Source organism: Lissotriton vulgaris, chromosome 4_1 (assembly GCF_964263255.1).
Source record: "Lissotriton vulgaris chromosome 4_1, aLisVul1.2, whole genome shotgun sequence".
Classification (NCBI taxonomy): domain Eukaryota; kingdom Metazoa; phylum Chordata; class Amphibia; order Caudata; family Salamandridae; genus Lissotriton; species Lissotriton vulgaris.
Window position 1 is genome coordinate 670912210 of NC_141691.1, and position 22664 is coordinate 670934873.

Sequence of the window (22664 nt, forward strand, 5' to 3'; positions counted from 1 at the left end):
GGTGTAACAAGCATGTGCGACAGCCCTGTGTGCCCCTGTGGCACTTTGGTTTTACAGAGGGGGGCACAGGTGCTTGCAGGACCCCTTCTGTAATACACATCACACCAGCACACATGTAGTGCTTTCACAATCTCAATGGGGCGCTTCCCCATTTGCTTTGCGTTGCATGGGAAGCATGGGGCTTGCCTCTGTGCCTGCGCTGTATTATAGATGTAGCTGTAGAGGCAAAGGAGTGGTCACTGGGCGTACTGACTGTGCGCCATAAAGAAGTGCTGCCCCTCAGGAGGTGGTAACTGGAGACTTATGGAGACTTATGGACCCCTCCCAGCAACACCCTGCAGGAAGGAGCAATCAATCACTGCACCCACCTGCAGGGGGATCTCTGCCCCTGTCAAAAGCAGTCCGCGTAGCCGCCTGCACAGTGAATGGGAGACCAGCGGCTTAAAACAGCAAGTCTGCCTTTCAATAATGCACTCCCTCCAGGGCTGGCACAAATTTGCAGCTGCGCTGGTGGCAGTGCATTCATTGTGACAGGGCACACTGGCATGGTGTGTGCCCGCGCACCAAGTTAAAGTTGTGCTACAGCGCAGGCCAAGGCAGTGCAACTTATTTGAAATATAGACCCTGTGTGCATGTGGGCTAGAAGGCTATTAGCACCAGGGCCAGACTGGGAACCAAAACCGGCCCTGGCAAAATGCTCGGCCGGCCCCCGGGTTGGAGGTGCCGCCGAACGCTTTGCCAGGGCCGTTTTCGGCCTATTTTGTTGCAGGGCCGATTTTGCAGCTATGCCGCAAAAATGGCCCTGTAACAAAATCGGTCCCCAGGGGCTCAAAACCGGCTCCCACCCTTGCGGCGCACCGGGGGATTGCCCGGTGCCCGCTATGGCCAGTCCGGGCCTGATTAGCACATGTTCCACACAATTTATCCTTCTACAGATCGACATACAGCCTGTCCCTGAATGCTTCAGACATTTACTCCACTTAAAAGCAGGTTAGCAACATTAGTTAATGGCAGCATTCAAAGCAAGCAGACCGGTTGAACCAGTCTCATTAAATACAGGGTGCTAAATTTGGCTTCTTATATATTTGCCTTTTCAGGGTAATGTATATCCACTCCTTATCCAGTGATGTGTGGTGGCCTTTGAAAGTGTTGAGGTGTAAAAGTTGGGTATGAGTTTTATGTAGCACGCGAAGGAAGCAAGCCTAATGGACAAAAGTAGTACCTGGGGAGGTCCTCGCCCTGAGAAAAAAATTGAAAAAAGATTGGCAAATGGTGCATTTTAAAGCAAATGAATTTAGGGAAAAAGCAAGGTTTATAAAGCAGTGGGAACGTATAGTCTTGAAATATTAAACACATTAAGAATGTACCCAAATCTTACTGCATTATTATGTTCAACTGTTACTTTATTGTGCAAATTGTACAGCACAACAGCTTCAGGCCCTATGAAGTGTGTGCTTGCCCAGTGTCTTGCACTGCATGCTGCATCGACCTTGAAAGGAAATGCTCTAACCAGGCTTCAGGAAGCACCCACAGCTGCTGGCTGCAGTCAGTCATATAGAAATATGTGCAGGCAGCTCTTTAAATCAGATGAAAAAAATGAGGGCTCTCTAAAAGTGAACATGTAAAATACATTTCTGTAAATCCCACATTGTGCCATCTGACTGGTATTTTGCTTTCTCTCTGAGATGTTATTGCAGCCAGATATATTACACAACGGACATACACCTATTAGGCGGCATTGTGACCAAAAGAACGATGGATTGAACCCAGTACTCTTGACTGGGGGTGAGTGGTTGAAACGTTTCAGCACTCAGTCCATCATCTTGTTGTGTTCACTACACACCTAAAACCTGTCAGTACTATCGGCTGTGTCAGTGCTTTTTAGCTGTTTTAGAAAAATGAGTAATAACAATGATTTGTTATAAATAATTAACATTGGAAATGTTTCAATTGTGAAATTGTGAGGCTGTTATTTAAATATTATTGAGGCATGTGGAGTTCGTATTGGCCCTCAGTTATGTGCACGTTATGTAAGATATGTATGCTACTTTTCTCTGCACATCTCGTCCATCTGCACAACTTAAAACTCATCTCTTTCCTCTTCAGCACCCTCTTTTCACTTTCCCCCGAATGCACTTCTTCACATCTCCCTCACTTCACCACCCCCAAGCATACACTGCACTCACTCACATGTAAGCAAACGTTTTTAGTCTCAGTTAAACTTAAGACCAAAACATAAGTTTAACGGAGTCAAAAGTCTAACTTTACTACTTGTAAATTCTCTTTGTGAATACCGAAAGTCATAAAGTTAGACTTTCGTCTCAGTTTACCTTTGTGAATCGTGCCCAATATGTTCAGTGGCCAGCAATCAAGATTTCGAATCCAGGATCCTCTCATTTGAAATCGACCCCAGACAGCATCAACGTGAGGCATGCATGAAAAAACCTGAAACAGTCAGAACCCCAGGTAATTTCTCTGGGTGCATTCAAGTCCATCTTTCTTAACTCATTCCTCCCCTTCCAGAGCTGGTTCAACCATGTGAAAATCAATCCTACCACCACCCCAGAAACTGAACTCCTTGACTGGATGCCATCAGGCTCATAAAGGGCTCCATCACTTGCTTTTTCAACTTTTTTGTTGATTTTTCTGCACCACATATAGAAATGGAAGGAATGCGAGTCTCTCGCTATATAAAGGCTGCTTTCCGTTCTAATCAATTAGTTTTTTGAATTTATTCAGATTTAGAAAAGGATGAGATACCGCTTGCCCTAAATCCAGCATTCATATTGACAAAGACAATTCAAGAATGACTTTGATCCTGTTAAATTTGGGAGAAATCAGAGTTCAAATGCTTCTGCACTATAGTTCATATCTTGCGTCATGTGTGCTGTTATATCCAGTTACTCCCATGGATTCTTCTGTCACACCATACGTCTTACATACATGTGGTTAAGGACAGCCCTGACTACCTCAAAAAGATCTGGGGGAACAACAGATATATTATGCAATATGAGGCCAAACAGCACTTGAGTCCAAATGGAACCCTCCCAGGCTTCTTTATGTAATCGGACCATTGGATATTATTAAGGTTTGTCCGTACATGTGTCTGCAGCCCGCCCTCTGCTGTCTCCATATGGAACTGCCTGGTTTAGCAACTATCTTAAATGCAGACAGTGACAGCTGGTAAAATATTAAACTGGTGAGGCGTAAAAATCAATTTAACAATAAGGTAATTAAAATAACTTTGCTTTTCCTGCAGCTCGACAGACCACTGAGAGGTTGGACATGCCAATGTCCCTTTTGTCTGCGTCCTTGTGGGTTAAGTCTCCTGAGTGGAGGCGACAAAGAGCTGTGAGAGATACTTGAAACATAGCCAATCACAACTCTACTCTCATGCTCTGAATTGTAACACAAAGCTGGAAAGCAGCATCGGGATTGGGTGGTTGGGCCAAATCAGCGCTCCCTTAGAGCACAGGGGGACTGGGTCTCTGTCCTCATAGCGCTCTCATACAGCATAGATTCAGAGGACAAATATACGCATGTCAGGTTGGCCACATTGAAGCTAGCGGTCAATCGGACATGCGCACTTAACGGCAGCATGCAACCATGCGATGGATGTACTGTGACACGGCCATGCCTCCTCCCCCTACAATATTGTGTGCAATCCGCACCAAAGTTGTCTAAATGGACCATGTAGTCATCATGGCACATATATTTCACCTGCACTGTCTGACGGCCCACGTTGGGGGGGAGGCAGCGCCGCTTACGCTCCTTAAGAGAAACCACCCTTGAATGCAGAATGTCTGCACTCTAATTTTGTCTGCACAGACAAATACCTGTTTTAGAACACAAATCTGATTAGAGAAAAGCTGTACCTTTATAGTCGAGAAATCATAGCAGGAATTTTGGGGCGATCAGGTTAACCGTCGCCACTGTAAGAAGGGGAGGTGGTAATAGGCAGACTTGGTAAACACTGTGTTTGTTATCTGCTTTCAATAGCTATGTAACTATAAAGATCACTTCTTGTTTCTCAATCTATATATAAGTGAAAATCTGAATCTAAAATAAAAGTTGCAATTCTCAATAATAATGCAGTAACAGCTGACTATTGCATATAAAATATAAATGTACTTCTCTTGTAAAATTAAATTTACCCCTATTTTACTGTGGACATGATTTGCATGTAACATATATGGAACCATTTTATTGTGCGCCTCAGCTGTACATATACCCACCACAGTGAAGGATAACACACTAACACAGCATGAGATAAAATGGGAAAAACATGGTCATTCAGACAGTGTATCTTGGAGCAAATAGGCTCTGTATCCTGTACAAAAATCCACCCTCAACTCCTTCTTTACCTTCATAAATAATTTCCTCTGATGTCATCTGGTTCAAAGGGCATGCAGTGCCTCTTCGTTGACCCCTGGAAGTTCGGAGGTCACAGCCAAAGTAAATGTAAATGTACATGTATTTATATAGCGCAAATCACCGACCCGGTATCTAAGCGCTTGCTTAGGGAACCCGTCCTGGTATTCCCCTGTGAGATAACCCGGGCAGGGTATCCACAAGGTGAAAGCCAGGCATCCCACCGCGAGGGGCCGTTGTGGAGGTTAAGCAAGCTATTGCCCAGAGTCGCAGAGTGTGAACCCGTGAATCGAGTAGGCACCGGAGCGAGAATTGTCTCAAGACCCGCCGAGCCAGGAATTGAACCCTGGTCCCGGGCTGCCACACTTCTGAGTTCAAGTTCATATAATATAAGAGTATATCATATATTATATCTACAGTGTTCTCTGGTGATATGGAGAGAGGAGTTGGCCTAAGGGCTAGGGCAGTCAACCTCGAACCTGGGAAAGTGGGTTCGAGTCTCGGCAATGACGCTGAACATCCTGTGATTCAGGGCAAATCACTTACTCTCCCTGTACCTAACAAAAATGAATGTGTGTCCTCATGTAACATAACTGGTGCTATGTAAAGCACTCTGATACCTGATTCGGGTCAAGTTCGCGCTATATAAAACTGCTACAAAAAAAAAGAAACAAAAACAGATCAACACCACAGTGCAGGTACAAAACCCGAGTGCTGTTACACATTAAGGGCCTGATTCACAAAGAGCCTCTGAACTCTAGCAGAGTCTCCGCAACCATGGGGGAGACACTGACTTTGGGCAGAATCTCCACAATGAGAATCCTCAAGTGCTAAGGCCCTTTGGGGACTGCTAATTCAATCACATTAAAATCATATGGAAACCTGGAAGCAAAAAAAGTTGGTATATTAAAGTATAAATATGGCCCTTAATAAAATCTTTGTTAATTTTGGTGCATGAATCTGGCACACTTCCTGACTCTTCACCGCAAAATTTGTTCTCATATTTGAGCATTTCGAAGGTCAGCTGTTAAATTATGGAATATGTGTACATCTGAAAGTGTCTCCTTTTGTGACTACACCCCCCCCCAGAGTTTTGGCTATGCACATTGGTGACATAGTGCTACCGGGGCCGGTCTGGCATTTCCCCAGTGGGCGGAAGGGGTGGGGGCCGGTTTTGTCACTGGGGGCTGGTTTTGCAGCAATACTTCAATATTGGCCCCCTGTGACAAAAGCGGGAGCAGTGCTTCCTGCTAGCAACCCCCCACTCCCAGGGCCAGTCGAGCAGCAATCTGCCAGGGCTGGTTGCTGTTCCCAGTCTGGCCCGAGTGCTAAATGCTTGGTACCACTGACCTGCACAATAGCAGCCGCAGGTAGGCGTAGTGAGTAAGCATGGGCTGAAAATGCGTTTCAGCTCGCAAAATGTGCGGATTTCTGGCAATTTTGCGTTCCGCGAATCGCGTGAAATTGCCAAACAATCCGCAATTTGCAAGTTTGAGAATTTTTTTTGCTTGTTCGCGCTTCAAAAATACAATCTCGCGCGCTGCGTTGACTTACCTTGATTCTGAGTTTGCCGAGTTGTTTTCCTCCCGCGAACAAGATGGTCACGCCCAAAAACGACCGAATGGGTACGTTCGCGGTAGCCGTGCTGAAAAAAAACCCAGCAAACACGCCGAAATAAAAAAATTCGCATGTTCGCACAAATTCATGGATTTCGCGGACCGCAAATTCGCTTTCACGCTAATTCGCGGAACGCAAATTTCGCCCATACTTAGTAGTGAGCTGAGCCCTCCTCGCTGAGACATGCAGTGATCCAGAGGTCAAGTGTTTGAATCCAGCGACACATAGCTTTTCATCCTTCTGAGTTTGGTAAATTGATACAATGAACTGGGTAATACCTTGCCATGATGTGACCCAAGCAGCTCACTAAGATACTGCCAGGCCCCTACTTGAATCGGAAATCCACTAGTTTACTGCTCTATGTAGATGCTTTTTAAAATCTTCATTACTAGGTCAATTCACAGGATTTCTAAGTACAGGTATTATTTCAGATAGATACCTTGCAGTGGTGTTTTAAGGTATGGGCAAAGTGTGCAATTGCCTAGGCCCTCACATTCCATGGGGCTCCCTGGGAAAGTGACATTTCTCTTTATTTGACCTCTGTCTATCCTATTTCTCTGTCTAAACCTCTCTGCCTGCCTCGACCTCTGACTCAGCTCCCTCATCTATATCTTTTGAAGGACTTTTGGGGTCCTGAGCAAGACATTTTTCAGTAGTTTTTGTGCGACCTTGTGAACTTGTAACATATAATTCAGTATTGTTTGACATCATGCAGGTTTGAATTATCAGAAAACGGCAATAGCATTCAAATGTGTTCCATACAGGGCCCCCCCTTGCCTGGGTCCCTCAAAATATTTAAAATGTCATTGATACCATGCGCAAATATATCAATGTAGTACTACTGTGGAATAATATCTAGTGGTGTAACAAAGGCCGCCACGGAGCTGGGACCGAGCTCCAGGGAGCCCCTTCAATACAGTACCCTGGCCTGAGAGCTCCTAAGTGAGTCCAGAGAGGGAACCCTCATGTACTTTGCAGGGGGGACCCATCAAGTTCATTACCCCACTGATGATATCCCGCACTCGATGGATGGTACTCAGAAGAAAATCCAACACGAGGGCTAAGGAGTGGGCATTACAAGAGATAGTGTTTCTTGAAAGTTTGTGAATACACATCAGGGCCAGACTGGGAACCAAAACAGGCCCTGGCAAAGTGCTCGGCTGGCCCCCGGGGTGTTGGGAGTGCGGCCGAGCTGTTTGCCACGCCCGGTCTTGGCCAATTTTTTTACAGCGGTCGATATTGCAGCTATGCTGCAAAAACAGCCCTTTAACAAAATCGGCCCCAGGGGCCCAAAACCGGCCCCCAACCCTGGCAGCCGACCGGGGAAATGCCCCATGCCCGCTACGGCCACTCCGGCCCTGATACCCATGAGTATGTCAGTTTGTGGGCTATCACAAATTTCCTGCAGACTCTTTCCCAGTCTAAAAATAGTTGGAGATTTGCTCCTTCCAATACCTGGATTAAATCCATTTTCAGGGTGGGCACTGGAACAGAACACCCCAAAACTTGTTGAAGATGTAAGGGAGGAGGTTTCTCAAGAACAAAATAAAACAATATTTCTATTGAATAATGGTGCTGCTATTTGGGAGTGATAACTTATTTTTATATATTTTTCTAATTGTGCTCCCTATGACAGCAAGCATTAACAATGTAAATATGTCTGGCTTTGGTGCACTGGTGCAGTGGATACTTTTTTTATTGCAAGCATGTACAACAAAAACAAAAAGGAAAAAGAAAAATGATGCCTCTCCTACCTTTGACTGTCATATGCTGGCCAAAATTGTGAATAAAGAAATTCACTTTTGGTGACTGCTTTAATTGTTATGCTTTTTAATTAGCAAGCCTTTCGGCTGCGCTATTCTGTTTATTATTACTATTTGTGAAGGAGACAAGAATACATCACTACCTAACCAAGGATTCAAATGTCAGGCAGCTAAGTTGTTTCAAAGTCCCTTGAGGACTTTAGAACAACAAGGACAAAAATAAGATGGACAAAAATACCATCTAACTGGGCTCCCAAAATACAGGCATAATAAATAGCTGGTATTTAAAGTTAACATAAAAGGAACATTAAAAATCACTCTTTAAACCACCTTTGTCAACGAAGAGAAATTAAATAATTTTATGCAGATGTGAATTATGTGAACAGTTTTTTGAAGGAAGCCAATGAGAAAAGTGGGGTGACCCACTGCCAGGGCCGGACTGGCCATAGTTGGCACCAGGCAATCCCCCGGTGCGCTGCAGGGGTGGGGGCCGGTTTTTGGGCCCCTGGGGGGCGTTTTTGTTACAGTGCCATTTTTTTGCAGCATAGCTGCAAAATCTGCCCTGTAACAAAATCCGCCGAAAACCGGCCCCGGCAAAGAGCTCGGCGGCACCTCCAACCCCCCCACCACCCGAGTGGGGAGGGGGGGCAAGCACTTTGCCAGGGCCGGTTGTGGTTCCCAGTCGGGCCCTGTCCACTGCCCTACGTTGTATGCTGTGGTGGGCTGAAGCAAAATGAGATACACACTCTCACAGACCAGTGTATGCAGGCCCCTGACCAAAAGGTCCGCTATTTATCTATATTATATAAGTATTTTTTGAAGAACTATAGTCTGGGGAGAGAGCTTACCCTGCCTCAACAGCCAGGCCTAAAAAAGAATTCACAATATTTTCCCAAAATACACATGAAGCTCTGCAACTGAATTCCTAAAAAGAGTAAAAGTATGTTCAAGCGGGACAAGAGGCCTCCAGAGGTAATCCCACACTTTTTGGGGGATCAGGCTCAGTGTACGCAAAGAGAATCCCGGCCGCAGCAGCAGCAGCAGCCTGCCATGTGAAATAACAATAAAGCCAGGGAGCGACTCATTCTACCAATGGCATAAGTAAAGCAGGACCTCAGTGACACAAGATTAGCCTGAAAATGGGGTTAGTGTTTTTTTTAAGTAAAGTCTGGCACCTGAAGGAGGGTAGATTGATGGGCAAAGATCTGAACGTGTTACTTGAGGTTGCACATCTTGCTGCAGGTGCTTCACCCAGTGAGCTACCGTGTGAGGACAATCACTAAAGTCATATGGATGCTTGGGCTATTGGGGTGGTACCCAAGGCCTTTCCATGCATCCAGTGTCTTTGTCATCACTGTGTGAGACTACACAAAAGCATTGATGACACCAATAGGTCTGGCTTTGCCGAATGTGCAATGGGTTTTTATGTTTTTTGCAAATATATATGCAAATAAAATGGAAAAAATAAAAGAACAAATGAGTGGCCTCTGAGATTAGACCCAGTCCTAGTGCTGAAATGCACTCCTTTTCAAGTGCTGTGCACATGGGATCAGACAAAGGGGCATATTTACAAGGGGATTGCGCCACCGGAATGTCACTTTTTTCAATGTTCCTTGGTGCATATCCCTGCACCATATTTACAAAGCAGCGTTAAACATAGCTTAACACCGCTTTGCAAATATTGTACCCTTTCAATCTGCATGAAAGGGGTGTTCAACGGGTGTTGCTGTGGGCGTTCCACCGCAACACCCACTGCTTTTTGATGCTGCCCCAGATTTACAAGGATCTGTAAATCTGAAACAGCGCCAAAAACTAATGCCATGCAAGAGTATGCGGAAGATTGGCACAACGAGGAGAAATACTTTTATATCTCCTCGTTTTTACTCTTTCTATGTGTGCTGCATTCTACATCACTCATAGAAAGAGCAAATCGCCTTCAAAGATTGTTTATGTGCCGGAAAATGTCCCTTCCTGCACATAAACAATCATTCCCTGCACCACAGCCACCCTTGCACTGCGGTGCAAGGGTGTCTGTGTTGGCACTAGGGAGCTATTTTTAGTGCCAGCGCAAGGAACACACAGGGGTGCACCGTATTCTTGTGAATACAGCGCACCCCTGCATTTTTTAAATGACACATCGCAGTGCTGATAAATTTTCTGCAGCGCCACACTGCGCCATTTCCTTATGAATATACCCCAAAATGTAATATTTAAGGTGACGAGGCGCCAGTGGATGAAGTGAGCTGGCACATAGCTCCCTGGTTTATGCTGTGGTGGGCAGAAGAAAAATGTGTGTGATACTTTAACCTTCCAGTAGATGTCAAGGGCTGTCTCCAAGCTTATGTTAGTATACATATACGTATTTATACGTATGTATTTTTATTATGATTTTTGAGAAAACAAGATGCTTCAAAACAGCTAAAGTCCTCTGTTGGGCAGACCTAAAAGCAATTGAATGTATATATATATATATATATATATATAAATCACAGCTTGTCCCAATGTCTTTTTCTAACAGACCAGTGGATTTAGTCCAGTCTGTAAACTCGAATTCCTGGTTGTTGTGGCCACTTTGCGTTAGTCATGCCTCGGGCTCGGTTCCGGGAAAAACAGCTGTGCTTTTAGAATTCGAGTACTGAGTTCCTTGGATTGGTTAACTTCCAGAAGCTTTAAGTGGATTGACCCCACCCCCTGTTAATAATCCCAAAAATGCCTGTTTTGTTTTGGTTCACCGCCCCCATCCCATCTGTCGGTAATCCAAAAATGCCTATTTCATTTTAAAAAGCATTTCATCATCCTGCTAACAGATCTGAGCTCTGCTGCCTAATGTATGTATGAAGAAATTCTTACCAACTTAGCAACTTGCTGATTTTCAGTGGGGGCGAATTTCGATTATTTTTGCTCTGCATCAGTTCTCAGGCATGAAAATAAATGGGGTGGACAGACACAATAAAGGGTTTCCCATTCGTCGTCCTGGCAAAATCTACGATGAAATGGATTGGTCTACATCCCTCACTATGATGATGCTGTTGAAGGGATAGTGGCATTTGGAACCGGGCAAGTGACAGAACCTTCTGACAAAGCATTGACACTTGTCTGGGAGTTGCAACAGTTTGTTTTGGGAGGTTGAGCACAGGCATGGGAACTCCAGGGGAACTTCCCTAAATTTACCTTCCTCACCAGGGTCTCCCTATCCTTCCTCCGATCAACTGCATCGAACCTGGAAGAAAAAACAGCAACAAACTGTCACAACAAGCATTGGCATAGCCAATGGGTCTCGCCTTTGGGACCTTATGTGTTTAGCCAGAACTTTTGGCTATGTTTTAGAGCATTGTGGCTGCTGTGCATCATGTTGAAAAGTTATAATAAAAAATGTTAAGCATTTCTGTTACCTTTATACAAACCAAGACGACATTATATACAACTGAAGAACCTGAAAAACGATTTTAACGTAAAAAATGTCTTCTAGCTTTTTTGAACTTGCACTGCTGGCAACTTCTTCCTGCCTGTTCTCATGCTTGTTTGTTATGATTTTTTTTGTTATGGGGGAGCGGACCATAAAAAACGGGGGAGTGGAGGTTGGAAAACAGTAATTTAATTAGAACACATGCAAGGGACGGACACTAGGGGAGAATCAACAGATGCCAGATTCCGAGGGCAGACTGAAGTGATGATTAGGTGATGCTTAGGTGGTGCACTGATGCAAAATGGTGGTGGTGATTGATGTTTGGTGCTCAGGTGGTGCCACTATATAGTGTGGATTGGAGATACGTTGTGGATTGTGGTGTTGTGGAGTTGAAATATGTTGCTTTGTGTGTAATTATGTGGTGTGTATTGGAAATGTGTAGAGTTGAATTGTGAGGCCTGGAACTGTGGTTTTGAGTGAAATTATGCTTAGTGAAATTGTGTCATGGTGTGGAGTACACTCATGTTGATTGGTGGCATGTGGCATAGAGTGCATTTATGTGGAGTGTATTTATGACGTATTGAGTAGAGTGTTATTATGTGGTGTGTACATATGTGGTACTGAGTGGTATGTTGAGTGTATTTATGCTGCATTGGTTAGATTGAAATTATGTGGCGTGTAACTGTCGCACTGAGTGGTATTTTGTGGCGTGTATTTATGTTGCATTGAGTAGAGTGTAATTGGGTGGTGTGTAATCATGTGGCACAGTGGCATTAAATTGAGTGTACTTATGTTGCATTGAGTAGAGTGTAATTATGTGAAGTGTAACTATGTCACACTGAGTGGTATCATGTGGAGTGTATTTATGTTGCATTGAGTAGAATGTAATTATGTGGTGTTTAAATTTGTGGGACAGCGTTATAATGTGGAGTGTAATTATGTGGTACTGAGTGGTATTATGTGGAGTGTATTTATGTTGCATTGAGTAGAGTGTAATTATGTGGTGTGCAATTGTGTGACACTGAGTGACATTATGTCGGTGGCATCCCAATTGATTGTCTCTCCCTCTAATTTCACTGTATTGGGAGATTTTAATATCCATTTTGACAATCTGTTGGACCCTACGGCACTAGAGATGATGTCAAGTCTAGCTGCCATCCAACTTGAGCAATTAGTTCCCTCCTCTACGCATGAAAAAGGTCATCTCTTAGATCCGATCTTCAGTAATAGTGACCAACTTAAAGTAGGCACTATAAGTAGCCTTCCATGGTCGGATCACTTTCTGATAGCCTTCACCTGGACCACCAGTAAACCCCCTCCATCCTTCCCTACATCTCGGAAAATCCGAAATTGGTCCAAAATCTCTATAGACAACTGGACGGAGGCTCTTAGCACCACCAGACCGATACTCTCCCATGACCCGACGACAAACAACAATAAGTACAATGAGTGGATCACTGCCTCTCTTGACCTGGTTCTCCCTTTACATCCATCTGGGTCAAAGAGGCAGAGTAAATCAGCACCGTGGTACACGGAAGATCTTAGGGACCAAAAGCGCTCCTGTAAGAGACTAGAGAGAAAATGGCGTTTGACCTACAATCCTTCTGATAAAGCCACCTACAGGGAAGCCATCAGGAACTATAAATTGGCAATAAAAATTTCACAAGCAGCTTACTATAATGATAAAATAACAACGTCCAAGTCTAAGCCGAAAGAAATATATCGTATAGTGAGCTCCCTGATAAAACCTTCCCTGTCCATCGTAGATAATGGTAGTTCCCCTTCTAAATGCGATGAGCTGGTTGATTTCTTTTTTCAGAAAGTTAATAAAATCTACCTCTCTTTTCCCGATCCAGCTACTGACTCCCTCCCACAATACTCGGACTCAGCACGGGACATGGTAACTCCCTTTCACAACAAGCTGGAGTCCTTTCCATTGCTGAATTTGGAAACACTGGAGTCTCTGGCACAAAAAATAAAATCCGGCTCACCGCGTGACCCTGCTCCTCCAGCATCGCTGGGGTTGGCCAGTAAAACCATCTTCCCTACTCTTCTGGAATTATTGAACTCCTCCATTTCGAGTGGGATGGTACCTGCGACATGGAAGCATGCAATGGTACGGGCCTTGTTAAAAAAACCTTCCCTCGACCCAGCTAATCCTAGCAACTATCGCCCGATTTCTCTGCTCCCATGGGCATCAAAGATCCTGGAAAAGTACGTCAATACCATTCTGACGAAGTTTTTCGAGGAAAACCACCTCCTCGATGCTTCCCAGACGGGCTTTCGCCCAAAACATGGGACAGAGACCGCCCTATTGGCTGTGACTGAGGAGGCGAGACGGATCTTGGATCGTGGGGGATCAGTGGCAGTGATCCTCCTCGATCTGAGTGCCGCGTTCGACACGGTACATCATAAAATTCTGTTGAACCGTCTCACCGACCTAGGAGTGTCCGGAGAAGCCCTGGTTTGGTTTGAGTCTTTTCTATCGAACAGAACCTTCCAGGTCTTTGACGGCACATCCATGTCATCAGACAGGCCTCTGGGGTGTGGAGTTCCGCAGGGGTCATCCTTGAGCCCACGCTCTTCAACGCATATATGAGGCCGCTGGCTGGGATTGTTCGTCCGCATGGGATTAACATCATCTCCTATGCGGACGACACCCAGCTGGTGGTCTCCCTTACACAGAAGAGTGGCCTCCAATCACCGCCCAATCTAGCGGTGTGTATGGAGGAAGTTAGGAGCTGGATGATGAGCTCATGCCTGAAGCTCAACGACGATAAGACCGAGCTCATGCTCCTGGGCCCGGCAGCCCCCTCTACCATGGAGCTGCTTTGGCCCGCGAGCATGGGGGCGGCCCCTGCCCCCAGAGACAACATCAAAAGTCTGGGGGTATGGTTGGATAAGTCGTTGAGCCTCAATACACAGGCCACCAAGGTGTCAGCCACATGTTTTGGTCTCCTTAGGGTGATAAAAAAAATTCTTCCCCTTCTTCCATTTGAGGCCAGACAAATAATCATACAGGGCCTTGTCCAATCTCGTCTGGATTTTAATAATGCCCTCTATCTCGGGGCACCAGACTACACCTTTAAAAAACTCCAGCGCACTCAAAATTGTGCTGCCCGTGCGCTACTGAGAGTCCCACGAAGAACTTCAATAAAAAATGGCCTAAGAACGCTACACTGGCTGCCTATCAGGGACAGAGTGAAGTTCAAAGCGCTGTGCATTGCTCATCAGACCCTTTGGGAAACTGGTCCAGAAATCAACCGCTCCCTGATTTCCCCCTACTTGCCCAACAAGGTGCTTCGATCTTCGACTGCATCACTGGCCAAAATTCCTAGAATCTTTAGAGCCAGAGCAGGTGGACGTTCGTTCTCGTACAATGTGTCAAAATTGTGGAACACCCACCCTCTGCAGTTGAGATGCAATTCCAACCTAACTAGCTTCCGGAAGCATCTTAAAACTTTTCTATTTTAGCTACCACAAACTACTCCTGTTCCTCTGAAGGTATTTCTGTGTAGTCACAGCGCCTGGACGCCTCAGGGCAACTGTAGCGCTTTATACATTTTATTTTCATTTCATTTCATTTCATTATGTGGAGTGTATTTATGTAGCATTAAATAGAGTGTAATTGTGACGTGTGATTATGTGGTACTGAGTGGTATTAAAGGGAGTGTATTTATGTTGCATTGAGTAAAATCGATTTACGTGGTGTGTTTATGTGGTACTGAGTGGTATTATGTGGAGTGTATTTATGTTACATTGAGTAGAGTGTAAATATGTGGCGTGTAATTATGTGGCAATGAGTGGTATTATGTGGAGTGTATGTTGCATTCAGTAGAGTGTAATTATGTGGCACTGAGTGGTATTATTTGGGGTGTATGTTGTGTTGAGTGCAGTGCAATTATGTAGCATATAGAGGGACATAGCAAACAAGTTCTGCACTCCAGGGAGGAGGCTGCATGGACAATCCAGGACGCATTCTCTCATCTACCAGCACTCATAGATCAAGGAGAAGAGAGATGTTGTTGGATCATGTATACTTCACATGTCCCACCACGGCATTAAATGGCTCCTGATGCAGTGCCAGGCTTGTCAATTAGTGACTTCCGCAGGAAGGGAGGAGATTAAATCTACTTGTGTTATTAGAAATAGCAGAGACTCACCTTGGTTCTGTAGTAGCTCCATCAATCACGCCGGCACTAAAGTCCCAACAGCGTGGTCCCCACGCAGACCCAACGGTTTCCAGAATTTTTCATTGGGACTTCCAGGTCCCTCATGTGCAACTAAGTTATTTGCTATAAGGAGGCCAGGTGGGTAGGCATGTTCTTCCTGGGTGCTCCGGAACCACACTCAACCGAGAAATCCAGGAAGGTAACGCAGCAAGCCATCACTGGGCATGCAATGCCATGCAGGGAGAAGACCGGGTGCTGCTCTGCCTGTTTATTTGCTACGATCTGTGGAAGTGTGTGAGAGAAACAGGGGCAAGCGTAGAGCCTGGGAGGGAGCTGGCCTCACGCTGCTCGGTCAATTACCCGCATGGAGTCATCTCAGGGAAAATAATTCAACTCCTGTGGAGCAGGCAGAGTGTGTGTGAGTGGGTGGGTTGCTGGCTGATGAAATAATGACGCAGCTGTTTGGTGCATTACTGCTACTGCTGTGCTGTGTGTTGTCGGGCTGGGACAGGAGATGCTACTGCTCGCACCTCTAGTATGGCCCTGCTCAGGAGCACGATAGGCGATGGGATAAACAGCGCTGCCACTGCTCGTAGGAAGAGGCCAATTCAATAAGAGGAAAATCCACCTGTTCCACCATTCCAGGCAAGCCACAAAGACCAATGAAAAGCTGCTCGTCCGTCTCTAACAAGTGTATTTGGCAGCAGCTATTTTCAGACCACAATAAAATGCTGGGAAGGCTTAATGACCGAGGGACTCCGGTACGAAGAAACTGAACAAAACAAGCGCGGGCGCGACTGCGAAAGTGAAAGCGACCACACTAATTGAAAGCATGATCGAAAATAGATGGCACCCTGGGTGCCCCTGCTCGCTCCCGACAGCTGTAGGCCATGGGTAGAAACATTTACTGGGAAAGGTGGGACATGCACCCGCCTTTGGCCAATTGCATGCTTTCATTATTGAAAGCCACATGCAAAGCCCAATGGGATGTGTGGGAGGAGGCAGACCCACACGGAGAAGTCTCTTGGAAGTCTGAAGTGATTCCAAGAGGCCCTCTCCTAGGGCAGCGCATGTGCGCTGCACTAGGCAAGACCTAAAAATGAACTCTCCTTGCCATGCACAGGAAGAAGGAGGACCTAAAAGGGCTTGGTGCCAATCAGAGATCCAAGACTGGGGTGAAAAGGAAATCACTAAACCAAGCGAGAACAGAGACGGGAGGGGGATCCCAGGAAACCCGGAAGAAGCCGAAAGCAGCAAGTGGGCGAGGATACAGAGGGAGAACGACACGGAGCAGATTGAGGATGGCCACCAGTGCAGCCTGGAAACTGGCGACATCAAGGCCACAGAGGACTGGAGTGAGGAGTGGTGGTCGCCCACGGAGGACGCTTACAGACCTCCCCAACTCTGAACAGGTGCGGCATTCGCTGTACGTGAACAAGGAGAGAAAGAGGCCTAAGAGGGGGGTCGGGCTGCATGGGGGTTGGGTTGGAGGTTGTGGGAAGCGAGGGGACCTTCAGGGAAGTTCTGCACAGCTACTAAGAAGGGGTATTCAAGTTTATAAAGTATATGATGTATTTTTTTCTTTTCACATATTTAATTCCGATAAACCTGAATTATTGAGACTAGTGGTGTCAGACTAGTCCTAACTTGAGGTTGCAAGCAAACTGTAGAAAACTAATAAACACACTATGGCTGTCTTAGTAGGAACCAACCTAGTTTCCCTTGAAATCAAGGGAGCGGGTTTTTGTGTCTTCAGCCTAATTTGTTTTTCTCACTTGGCTATTATGGACCTTCTTTTTACTTTTCTTCTAACTTCGGAGGGAACATAAAACAAAAGGGGGGAATAGGTCTGCCAGACTATGAATGGAAACACACCTGCCCGGGTAAATTGCCCCTCCTCCTCATGTTTTACAGGTCAGGCCTAAAATCGTTTGGTAATGTGGAGGTATTTGAGGCATGGGATATCTGTTACACCTATACCTCCACCGTACCTTAAGAAGAAGAGGCAGAAGGCACATAGGGTGTTTGGGGCAGGAGGCTGAGGGCGTGGTTCTATAACCGTTGATACGTTTGAACCTTTATGGTTGGATTTGTCTGGTTGCTAGGCTTGCCATGGCTAATTCAATATCTGGCAGATGCTCGCCTAGCTACTCTCTCCCCACATCTGTACCTGCACCCCAACCAGTACTCTGAGGCAAATAAGGTCTATGCTCCTGTCTTAGAAGTGGACTATCCAAAATGTTAGAAGTAGACTATTCAAAACGTCTTCATTCATGATATACTAGGAAAGCCCTAAATAAAATTGCTATAGTTCAGAATGTAATCCACCAGGATATTGCAGGCAAGGTCATTCATCCCTTATTAGTATGAGCAATTCTTCTTCAAATTGCTGATTGGTTCCCAAAAAATTAAATTGTCAAAAAATATTTCTTTCAGTTACCACATAAATAGGCAAAACCCCTTACTTAAAAAAGAGTGCAGAGTTCTAAAAAAGAGCAAGGAACCAAGCTTCAGGGGCTTTCAAAATTGAAAACAATTCTGAATTTCAGAGCCTTTAAGGAAAACACCAAGGTTACCATCAACCTGTAAAAGAAAAAAGAAATGGATTCTATTACACAAATTTGGAAGAAATGTTGTCTTTTATCCAGGATGCAAAAGAAAAACATTTGATGCAAATATTTCAAGATCACCAGTGTACTATCTCTGAGTCAGCCGATTGGGTTCCATAACTAATCAAGCAGGTGGGTACCATTAGTGTTGATTATATTCTCTTTGAATCAATAACTGTGGAAGACATCTTTAAAACAATCTAGTCCTAGAACCTTTCCCGCACAGCAGGCCTAGCTAGCCTGCTTGCGTCTAGCTTTAAACTCTGTTTGAAGGACACAACGTCTATAAATACTTTGTTTAATGAATTAACTTAGATGTACAAATTCCCCATTCTTGAAAAGAGGGAAAGACAACCCTGCATGCTATTATTTTATCTCACTAGAGGACATAGACCAAAATAATTCTCTTACATTTTTTGTTGTGGAGGATAAATACTAGGGTTCAATACTTTTCCAGCAAGCGGACTTTCAACATGGTCGAGGTACAATGGGGCAGAGTTTTGTACCATGGGAGGTAAATATGCTAATAAGTGTTACCCATAACTGAGACACTGAGAGAGTTTTGCTCAACACCTACATCCACTGTAACCGGAGTTGTCTTAGTTTATGTTGTGCTTCATTCCTGCCTCCATTACCTGGTCTGATGCATTCTTCATTTTGTCCCACAGGTTTGGGAGAGGGTTCTGCTCTTCTGCATACAGACAGCCGGTCCCACCCTCGGTCGATGGAAAAGAGCGCCTGGAGGGCCTTCAAGGAGTCACAGTGCCACCACATGCTCAAGCACCTTCACAATGGAGCCAGGATTACTGTCCAAATGCCTCCCAACATAGAGGGGCATTGGGTGTCCACAGGGTAAGAGACCCCAAAGCATGTGTGTACATCAACAGGCACAGGCAGGCTGACCATTAACTCAATCCAGTCAATGTCCAATGGGCCTGCTTCATTAACACCATCAATGCTGATGGTATTTGCCTCCTGGTGCTGACCCTGATTTATTCCCATTGTTCATGACGAGCTCAGCTCGTCATGAGCACAGCTCAACCGTACCTCATGACGAGCTGAGCTCGTCATGAGCATCGAAGGGGTTAATGGCTTTGGGGCTGGTTCCGTGCTGGTTTAGGGCCACTTCACTGTATGTGTTCGCCTTCCGCATCACCTTCTCTAAAGATAATGGGGCAGATTTACAAGCCCCTTGCGCCACACGTACGTCACTTTTTCCATGTTAAAAATGACGCAAAAGTGGGCAAGGGGCTTGTAAATAAGCCCCAATGTGTTTCTAAAGCTGTTTTGTGCAGGACACCTTCTGTGCTGCATCTGCTCCTCCAAGCATCTTTTAACAAACATTGTTCCATTTAATGGCACTTCATAGCTGAAGCTCACAGTGTGCAGGGCAGGGGCATCCCACTGCCCTTCCTTCATGCACAAAAACAATCAATGGAGTAATTTTCCTTGTTCTATGTATGGTGCTGCAGCACAGCAGAAAGAGGGAAATATGAGGAATATTTAACACCTTGGCTGCTAGGTGTTTTCCCCTCCTGTGCTGCAGGATGCTTATTCCCATTGTTCATGACGAGCTCAGCTCGTCATCAGCACAGCTCAACCGTGCATCATGACGAGCTGAGCTCGTCATCAGCATCGAAAGGGTTAAACAGTTCTGCTTATTGCGCCTGCTTTGGGAATGCATTAATTTTGGCGCTGCTCCAGATTTACACTATGCTGTAAATCTGAAGCAGTGTCGAAAACCTTGGGTGTTGCGTAGGATCACCCACATGGACCGTCCCACGAACAGTAAAGCATTGCCATACTCCATATCTACAAAGCTATGAAAAGCCACACAGGGTGACTTTGTGTGGCCTTGAAATATGTACAGGCACACTGCGCCTCCAGAGAGTCAAAAGATTGAGGCTCTGGTGGTGCAAAACTGCTGCAGGCGCATTGAAAATATCGCCCTTTGAGTCACCCACTACATCTCTACCAATCCCCTACAGCCACTTATGTATCATCTCTGTACTGCAGCTTTCTCATTGGTGAAGGCACTGCTACTATGTGGCGTTGATTGGCTATAGCAAAGACATCCATAAGCCACCCTCCAAGGTAGCTGCAATCTTCGCATGGCCAGTGTTACATAAGACCCTGCTAAGAGTGCCACATTAAAACGGGATATCTAGAATATCTTCACCACCGTTCCCCATATTCTGATTTACCCCCAATAAGGGTCTCAATATTTGCTATGAAAACATCTCCATGAATAAGAAGTGCATGCTAAAGTTGTTTCCAACAGTCGCGGACCGTGCAGGTAAGTGTGGTGGAGCGGGTTTGGGACGAGGGTGGGGGTGTTGAAGTCGACATACAATGGGTCATTGAACATAAAATAAATAAAACCACTTACCTTGCGCTCTCCACTAGGTAAGTGTTTTATTTATTTAATGTTCACTATCCCATCATATTTCGACTTTCACCCCCCACCCCCCCCCCATTCTCACCCCAACCTCTCCCCGCTGCGCTTAGCTGCATGGGCCGCCACTGGATTCCAGAAACACACAGAGTGCTCAAAAAGATAATGGCTGACATCTAGTCCCCCTAAGATATCTTTGTCCCTTCGGATTCTTCATAGGCTGAAGGATTCCATAAATCTTTACTGCTTTGAATTGTCCATGGGGAAAAAGCGGAAATGTATTGTCTGTGAAGAAAGATTGAAATATTTCCCTTCTGCTTCCCCAGACCTTATTCTTTCCAATGTTGTTTCTTCCTGATGGTGAAACATTTGACATTGGCTGCTGAAAAGTATCAAGTCCTGGCGAGCTAATCTTTATCCTCATCGGTCACACAATAATAACTATTAACAGTTTGCACAATGACACCACAGAGCTCAGTGTATCAAAATGTGTAAAGTTAAGCAATACAACAGCTAGTCTATTTTTTAATACAATTTACGGTAAGGAGGGAATTTCCAACTGCACTCAGCACACTGTGTACAGGTTCTTCAAGCGGCTCTGTGTCTAGGACTGAGGACAGAATAATTTCTAAATGAGCATCTGAAATCCTTTTATGAGCTAACTCTGAAGTCATACTTTGCAGTCTTTCATCAACACTTCAAAGTATGCATTTTTCCACAACGTTCGATTGTGCAACTAAACCATGAATTATTAAAAACGCTCACTTATTTAAAAATTAGGCGATAGTGCTGTAGATTACACAGGGCTTTTGAATGCATCCTTGTTCCCCGGTCTATGTGACCTCTGAAATTTACATGAAAAATGTCATTATTCAGGGAAATATCAGAAGCTTTGTTTCACCCACAGGAATGAGTACAAGTGTTTGCCTGTAAATCACTCTGGCCATCACCAGCAGGGCCACAGCTATCATTAGTGCAGTCGGTGCAATACCACGAGGCAACAGGGGGAGAGTGACTAACCTCACCACAGTTCTGGCTGTCTTTTACTACCCAACTAGTGATCATGGGGGATCTTTCCTTCGCCTGAGTTAGTGAGTTGTGTGTGCTATGGATTGTGGCCCAAACCATAGCTTTTGAATTTCAGTGTCTTTTTTGTTTTAATTGGTACCAAGTGCACTGTAACTGTGATTGTTTAGGTGAATTTCTCCCTTTTTAAAACATATTTTGGAATTTTCTAACCAATGTTAACCATAATTTCACTTTAACATTAGGTGGCTTAACGCTGCCTTGTAAATAAGGCACACTTTCATGCTATACTTAACGTGAAATGGGTGGGCAATGGGTGTTGCGGTGGGCGTTATACCGCAACACCCATTAATTTTGACGCTGCCCCATATTTACAAGGGTGGCGTAAATGGGAGGCAGCACCAAAATTAAGTTACAGTACAAACCACAAGGCTGAAGGTTTATAAATGTCACTTGAACCCAGAGGTATCAATATAGACGATATTACACCTTACTCCTTCTGTATTTTTTATATTGCATGATTTATTAATTGATTTTAGTACTCTTTAGAAAGATTTAGAGCATTTGAGTATTACCAGTTTAGTATTCGTTGTTTTCCTGATAATGTGCTAAAATTTCAAATCTGTTTTATGCAACAATGTCTATTAGCAATCAAATTTTACATGCAAAGCACATTGTAAGGAAATTAAAAATGTGCCTTCCAAAATGGGCTTTTCATGTGAAGTACACTGGCACTATAGATTAGGCATAACAAGGCATGGTTCCGTGCTTTCAGTGTTATTTTTCTGAATGGGGAGGATTCATTGGTAGATGGTTACATCTAGGATGGGCTTGCAAGGGGGAGATTGTCAGGTGTGCTGATAAAGGTTTTAAGAGCAACACTGTCAGTGCGACAGCATTATAATATCATCAATACAGAGATTACTATGGAAACTACCCATGGTAGGGAATTAGAGTCTGTGGGGCATCGAGGATGAGCTGGCCTCCAATGACAACCGTTAAACACAACTGAGCCACCAGAGAAACCCTTTAAACCAGTGCGGCACCTTACAACAGCCTATTTCTGAGCATACACAAAAATGTGACGGGATGTCCTCATACATCACCAGGTGTCATGCTTCATCATAGGACTCCCCACGCTCTTCAAAAACCGGGTTTAATGAAGAGCGGGCCTTCACCTGGAGATCAGAGAGGAGGCACTTCTAAGAGTGGGCCTGTGACACAGTATAATTTAAAAAAATGTGATATGCCAAACTGACCTTTATATTAAATGGAATACCAATTGGTATTAAAAACCAATGTGGA

General features: G+C 44.9%; 1 protein-coding gene across 1 annotated transcript in view; it reads left to right on the forward strand.

Annotated features, from left to right (window-relative positions):
- The window catches only part of APCDD1 (APC down-regulated 1), a 90919-nt gene that overhangs the window by 13100 nt on the left and 55155 nt on the right, over positions 1-22664 (forward strand). The window contains exon 2 of the mRNA XM_086964937.1: positions 18607-18790. Within this exon, the coding sequence (XP_086821063.1) occupies positions 18607-18790 (184 nt within the window). The remainder of the gene's footprint in view (positions 1-18606; positions 18791-22664) is intronic.